At 34.8% G+C, this 7288-nt stretch overlaps 2 protein-coding genes across 8 annotated transcripts in view; one reads left to right on the top strand and one right to left on the bottom strand.

Moving 5' to 3' along the window:
- The first annotated feature begins 441 nt into the window (after nucleotides 1-441).
- On the top strand, nucleotides 442-6347 carry LOC116853487 (myotubularin-related protein 14). Of its 6 annotated transcripts, none has more exons than XM_032834617.1 (7): nucleotides 442-871; nucleotides 2495-2698; nucleotides 3190-3782; nucleotides 4246-4565; nucleotides 4639-5068; nucleotides 5172-5525; nucleotides 5626-6347. In XM_032834617.1, the coding sequence occupies exons 2-7, from the start codon at nucleotides 2612-2614 to the stop codon at nucleotides 5705-5707; spliced, it is 1866 nt and encodes a 621-aa protein (XP_032690508.1). In that variant the 5' UTR covers nucleotides 442-871; nucleotides 2495-2611; the 3' UTR covers nucleotides 5708-6347. The 6 variants fall into 6 exon arrangements, with proteins under 6 accessions (XP_032690508.1, XP_032690507.1, XP_032690506.1 ...); XM_032834616.1 differs by having other exon boundaries at nucleotides 2301-2698; XM_032834615.1 differs by having other exon boundaries at nucleotides 2277-2698.
- Nucleotides 6348-6759: 412 nt separating this feature from the next.
- LOC116853488 (peroxisome biogenesis factor 10) overlaps nucleotides 6760-7288 on the bottom strand; it is a 1718-nt gene continuing 1189 nt past the window's right edge. For both annotated transcript variants that reach the window (XM_032834619.1, XM_032834618.1), the window contains one exon: nucleotides 6760-7203. In XM_032834619.1, coding sequence (XP_032690510.1) covers nucleotides 6889-7203 — 315 coding nt within the window. In that variant the 3' untranslated portion in view covers nucleotides 6760-6888. The remainder of the gene's footprint in view (nucleotides 7204-7288) is intronic.

Genomic DNA, 7288 nt, shown 5'->3' with positions numbered 1-7288 from the left:
CTTAAGATAGTACTTAAGATGATCTTAAATTATAAGAATACCGGCCTATGGTCGGGGTATTCATAGTCCGATCTTATATTTAAGATTATCTTAAGTACTGTCTTAAGATGTCATGAACTAATCACAGAGCCGTATTCGCATCTTAAGACATTACTTAAGACGGTCTTGAAATAAGATTCGACTATGAATACTGGCCTATGATTATTAATTAGATGCACAGAATAATCAACATATGTGTATGCTTGCACGATTATACAGATGCGTTTTGACGGGTCTTTAATCTTTCTGAGTAAAAAACGCTATCTCGTTTGAAAGGCAAAAGCGATATAACTGAAGCATAAGAGCTTATTAGTGTGGAATGAATTGGCGAACGTCATAAACATATCGATCAACGCGGCCGCGTGCGACAAGCGCGACATCACCGAAAGATGGCGAGGAAGTGACGGGCGGGGAACGGTGGTGCCAGGATGAGGACGCGGAATGCAGGGAAGACAGAACAGCGCTCGCGCGTGTCTCGGCAGGCTGATCGAGGCTGTGACGGCAACCTTAAAAGACGAGGAAACGTGACCGCGATAAAGAAGCACATATTTAACGATTCGCGGAATCGCGACAAGATTGCGGAAGATTCAAACGCGCTGAGAGGCGAGCGCGAGCGAGCGAAATATACGATAGCTGTATAATTTATCCGCAAAAACGCGAAAAAAGAGCGTTCGTGAGTGAATTGGAACGTGCATGCGATCTCGTGAGGATATATTTTTAGAATTTTGGTAACTGTGCTCTTGTATTGTGAGTGAAAGAGAGAGAAAGAAAGAAAAGGAGAGAAAGAGAGAGAGAGAGGATCCCGGCGCCACGACGAGACGGAGAAATACAGGTTGTGTAATAAACTTAACGCGTCATCGTGTTTGTTCTCTCGTTCTCTTGTTTGCTGTTCACTCGCGGCGGAGTGTCCAATCGTCCGCGCTTCTGAGTGAATGGGCGGCGTGGTCGACGTTTGTAGGTTATACACATTCACGGCTTGCGAGTGACAATCGTGTGGGATCGCCAGAGAGAATTATATCCATAAGAAATGCTCGAGCGCGTATTACTCGCGATTACGCGCGATTGATCTTTTTCGAGCATATTTGCGTTGTACAACTTATGTTGTATCAAGAGAAGAATTTTTGCCGTTTCTTCGTCTTATTTTGCTTATTTGCCTTGCGTTTTCAAGCAATTTTTATGTTATAATTGGTATACGGTTTACTAAGCATGTTTAAAGCCTCTTTCTGTCGGGCACGAGTAATGCAAGCAAATGTGTTTCCTTTGATGCAGATTATACAACAACGATATCTGCTTCTTTATCAATCAGTAGATATCCACCTTGGGTAGAAATCATTCGTCAAATTTCTGCGATAAGAAAGTGGGTGTATACCGAGCGTGCCGGCGAATAGCGGATATATGAATATTCGCTGTTAAATTACTATGGAATAAGAAAAATACAATTTTCTATAATTAATCGATTTTTCGCAATTAGTAGATAATTCTCTCTGTATTTTATTTCTTCTTTTATCTTTGTTTGTTAACATGTTTTTGTAAACATATGTAGCAACAGATTCATTTAAATAGTTAACAATAGCAAAGGTCGTGATTTATTCGTTTTGCCAGCCAAAGATCATTTTAACTCACTTGTGGAAAGTTTCTATGGATATTTAATTTTGTTTCTTTGCCTGAACATCTTATAATCAAGCATTTTATAATCAGAGTTGTGTCATAGATTTCAAGATTATGTTTTTGTAAATTATTTACATATTATGTATGTGATATATACATGATCTTTTTTATGTAGACAGTAAAAACTATGTAAAATATAAGTTATATCAAAATATACAAAAAAAAAAGAAAATAAAATTATGAAATAGTTGTGGTATATTTGTCTTGGATATTAATTATAAATGTAATGTTCAAAGAAAATAAATTGCATGAAATTTTTATTTCATTATGTGACAAATTGGTAGATTTAATTCTAAAGATAAAAGTGTAACCAGAAAATTCTATAAATTTAAACTTGTGTTTAGGAAATAATGCTCATAAATTTATATCAAGATACTAAAGGTTAAATAAAAATAGAAACTTCTTAATTAGTTTTTTATCAAACCATATGTTCTTTAAACAGCATCTATAGATTACTTAGTTACATTAAATAAAAAACCTGTGTATTCATATATATATATATATATATATATATATATATAAAACAAAATAGCATATATATTTCTGATCTGTGATTTGTTCCGGAAAAGGACCTGATAATATGATTATCACAGAGTTGTACAAAAATAGAACATATGGTAGAATGCATTGGATGTTATATGTACAACGGAACATTTTTGAATGGAGAGAATTGTATGTAACAACCTGAAGATGAATTCCACCAAGAAGAATTTGTTGAATGTCAGTTTACGATGTCACATGTGCATATATCTTGAAATAAGTGTGTGCTATGTCTCTGTCATACAAGATATCAGCAGCTAATGTCTCGTGAGTTTAATAGTGACTGTCTCAAGAACTTAGTGCCTCCTTAGGAAGATTACTCAAGCAAGTCAAAAAGCACATCTAGGCAAAGCCGTGAGAAATCATGTCTGATATTACTGTTCAAGATTTACAGGAGCTTGTCGAACACTTCTCAAAGACCACCTACAGGACCAGAGAAGCAGATCGTACAGTAAGTGTACTACAAATGTAAAGTAAATGTTCCAACGATTGAAACATTAATATATTTGCATTTAGCATTTCTAAAGAAGTTTTTAAAATTTTGTTGAAAAATACTTCTTTATATGCTAATTTGTAATATTATTTATTAAGCATTCAATAATTGAGTTCATATTATTCAGTGATTAAGACTTGATTTATTTTTTAGTTCAATTACTGATCACTGGTGTTATTTAATATATCTCATTATAATTGATATTTATTGATTATTTCATAGTATTTTTTGATTGTTGACAAACCAAAGTTTTAAACGTTAAGTTACGTTTAAGTTTTAAACATTACATTATAAACGTTACTTTTGTTAGTAATTTAATTAATCACTTATTAATATAAATGTAAAACCAATTATGCTTTTTTACTAGTTTAGTCATTGGGATATTTACTTTATGCGTGATTATATTGTGTCTATTTGAGTGTGGTTTAACAGAATGATTATTATTGCAGAGTCAAGCTATTATGCAACGTTGCCTGCTGCTCACTGGCTTAGATTACAATTATTTTACAATTGATAATAGCAACGGTGATCTTTGCGCGCACTATCCCAGCCATCTTATAATATTTAGAAATGATAAGTGTCGTCCGTTTGTGTGCGCAAATTCACGGTCGACGCTATCCATAAAGGGAAACATAGGCGACAACATAGGTCACAGCATGTACGATCCCAACAAGCTCAAGAAAATGATGATAGACGCGAGAAATGCCAGATGTCGTTCGAGATTCCCGGTGCCGGTGATATTTTACGAGGGTAAGCACGTGTCCAGATCGGCGACGTTATCTGGCGGTCCAGAGATCTACGGCAGGGCTGGATTAGATTACTTCTTTGGCGGTGAGGACGACCACCATTCGGTGCATGAACGGATTAAACGGATGGACAAGCCTTTACCTTGGAGAGAAGATTACATGGGACAATCGATGTTCACAGATTGGCAACTGTTGGACAGAGTTAGATCGCAAGACATAAGGCTTTTAAGGGCTCTTATGGTAGATACCATCATAGACTTCATGGTCGAAAAGAAGAAAGTTAAATATGGGATGAAGTAAGGATGCGACACTAAATATCTCTCGTGCATTTTTATGTTGTATGGTATGGCATTGCATAGAATTGCAACGTTTAGAGACAAAAGAAAGACAGAATTATCTAGTTTTGTTAAACCTTATTTTGTAAATGAAAAGAAAAAGAGTAGTATTGCAATTGGAAATGTAGAGTTTATGTAAAAAGAGAGAAAAAAAAAGACGGCTCTTTATTAAGTATATTTTTTTCGTGTTAAATAATGAGTGAAAGATTTTACGAAGGTAAATACATCTTTTTTTGTAGTCAGAAAAGAACACATAATTTGCAGAAGAAAACTGTTTACATAGACAATAATTATTCTATTAAGATGTCCACACTTTCGTATAGATACAGTAAATTCCCATAATAGTTCTTAGCATGAGCAGTCTTTTATTCTGTGAATCCACTTTTAGAGACCCTTAAACAGAGCTCTTTTGTTTGGTACTCAGCGTGACTTCCTCGGAGAAGGTAGACAAAGAAAACAGATACAGGAATTTTACTCTCGTTTCACTGCCATATCCTGGATGTGAATTCTTCAAGGAATTTAGAGAACACGATTATCTGCCCAAGGGCCTGGTATTCGATTGGTATCAGAATTACGTAGATGCGCCAATATCTGTACCTGAAGACTCGATATCGAATCAATTAAGGATCAATTGGGATCTGTATACAACGTGGGATCTAGTCAAATTAACGCAAAACTATTTAAGATTAATATTGAGATACTTGAGCGATAGTAATGACGGGATATTGATTCACTGTATCTCAGGTGCGAATAGGATACATTAATGCTTTGCCGAGATTTCTAATTTTCTGTGAGATTAATGTATTGTCAACTTCAGGATGGGACCGCACGCCGTTATTTATTTCCTTATTGAGAATTAGCTTGTGGGCTGACGGAGTGATTCATTATACGTTAAATTCATACCAGCTACTCTATTATACTATCGCCTACGATTGGATGCTCTTCGGACACAATTTGGAAGATCGGCTCAACAAAGGAGAGGAGATATTCTTCTTCTGCTTCTATTTTCTAAAACATATTTATGACGATAAATTCAGCATACACAAACGTCCGGATAGCGTTAAGCATAACGATGCACAGCCAGACAATTTCGTGATTGGCAGTGAATCCTTTGAAATACTGAATCCTAATGTGAGTCCTAACAGCTCGACTAGCTCCGATAACCAAACGAGCGCAGATAGTGAACCACCAGCTGTGTTTCATTCTGATTCTCTCCTGGAGAGTCAGGATGAGTCTGAAGATAATGGGTATGTTTATATCTTCAATTATTTATCTTTTTACAATTTTATATTATGATTTTCATCGATCATATCAATTTCTTATTCTGACGAAATGTTTGACACATTACAGGAATACTGTACCTGGGAAACTTAAGATCTCTCTAAAGAAGGAAAGTAGTGTTGCAGAAGGCTCGCGTTCACCATTATCTGCAAATCGCACGTCTCCGGTTGGAGTTCCCATACCATGCAATCCTGGTCTTCGACAACGAAACGACTCGACATCCTCAACCGGCTCATGGCAGTTAGTATCGGGGACTGGTAGCCTGTGCGGCTCCACGACTGTTAATGCTCCGCCGATAGACACTGTATGGTCTATCGATTCGGACTGCAAGCCTCATTGTAAAACTTGCACACTCGGCTACCGCATCTCTCCGCCGACAACCGGACGAGGACTTACCGTAGAGAATATTGACGAAGCTATACTGTGAGTTTTTCTTACGAATTTGCTTACAGATAATTTATGCATTATTTTTTTTCCTACAGAAAAAAACTTTCTATAATTCGTACCTTGAATTTGATTACAGAGCGCGTAAGGAACGGTTGAAGTGTCTACGAAGTGTATTTTATAAGATTTATCCACACATTGGATTTCGGATGAAAGAATAACGAGACGGGTAATATCGGCCTGACCAGTAAGTTACGCCGTTAACTATCTGGAGAAAGTCGAAGTCATTTCCACTCAACGCACATCCTTGTGAATAAGACCTCATTGAACGGCTTTTCAAGAGCGTCAATTTATTGTTAACGCGATATCTTTGCCCAATTTAACAATTTTATAGACCACGACACGAGGAGAATAAGATAGTTATATATTACTGTTTCGTTCAAAAACGATTTTATTGCTTTGCTCCCCCTGCCCCCTTTTCTTACGAATGTTGCATAAGAGTTGTAGCACACTATGTGCAGAGATAATTGAATAAAACTTGATATTTTTGTATATGTCTACATTGATAAATATGTTACACTATCAATTTCATTTTGTCATATGAGATTAGTATTAACTCTTTAGCTGCCATGGGAATTATTGGTAATTCCTAACTGTAGTTAACAGTGCCATGAAAAATATGCATATTACTCGTATACGCGTTACTCAATACACAGGGGTATTTTATAAATATTTTATAGATTTGACTTGGAAATAATGATTTTAGTTATGTAACCATGGCACACAGGGAATATCAATCTTTGTACGTTTATACATAATATGTAACTTTTTTTCAACAATAAATATTGTATTACTTTCAAATTTGGCTTTGGCACCTGAGTAGTAATATTTATTTTACATGGCGGCAAAGATCCTCGTGTTAATCCTTGTTGGTCATGTTTACTTATGTCTGTATAAGTTTATAAATGGTACAGACTATATGTGACCCCCGATGGAGTTTTAAATTAATTCTCTGTGTCTCTCAACTGTCTTAATAAAGTTTTAAGAAATAAAGATAATAAATAATTCTCTTTATTACCATCCTGTTTTTGAAAGTTATTCAGAAATTTAAGACTGATAAAATTGCTACACAAATTTATCTTCACTTAGTTTCAGAAATTGAATTTTGATAATTAAAATACATTATGTATGACATTTTAATGTACGTTCTGTATGTATATAAATTTATCGATATTTAAAGACAAAAAAGTACTTTTTTAAGCAACTCATTTAATTATATGCATATAGAAATATAGAGTTTTTATTTTATGATTATACCCTGTTTACATATTATGTACAATAAACTACAGAGTTCTCATATTACATTAAAAAAGTATATATATATATTTTTTTATATAAGAAGTTAAAGATTCATTAAATGTATAATTCGTGATGGTAGCACATGTTCTCTGCAAAATGGGCATTGTGGTTTGTTACGTAACCAGTTACTAAGGCAATCCCAACAAAATAAATGACCACATAATGTTGCTGTTGTTGCTGCTGTCTCTAGGCATAGTTGGCAAGTATGACTAGTATGGTTTACATTAAGTGAATTTGGAATAGTGGTAATGTTCTGTGGCATGTCATTTTGCCAAATTTTTAATAGACATTGAATTATAGTAGTAATTCCTAGTAATTTCAATCCCCAACTGACAGTGACTACTTGTTGACCATATACCTTTAAATTATTGATAGAGTTAGACACATATTACATACATATATACATACATATATATATACATACATACATACATACATATATA

The sequence above is a fragment of the Odontomachus brunneus genome, unplaced genomic scaffold (assembly GCF_010583005.1).
Source record: "Odontomachus brunneus isolate Ranch 3 - 2012 unplaced genomic scaffold, Obru_v1 Obru_scaffold_335, whole genome shotgun sequence".
NCBI lineage: Eukaryota > Metazoa > Arthropoda > Insecta > Hymenoptera > Formicidae > Odontomachus > Odontomachus brunneus.
Note: the sequence above shows the minus strand (reverse complement) of the source record. Positions and strands in the feature narration are given on the sequence as shown.

Excerpts from the sequence above, each read along its gene's own strand:
- LOC116853487 (XM_032834617.1), top strand. The coding sequence starts at position 2,612 with ATGTCTGATATTACTGTTCAAGATTTACAGGAGCTTGTCGAACACTTC. Across the intron at positions 2,699-3,189 it reads CCAGAGAAGCAGATCGTACA|AGTCAAGCTATTATGCAACG; the intron begins GTAAGTGTACTA and ends TTATTATTGCAG. Across the intron at positions 5,069-5,171 it reads GATGAGTCTGAAGATAATGG|GAATACTGTACCTGGGAAAC; the intron begins GTATGTTTATAT and ends GACACATTACAG.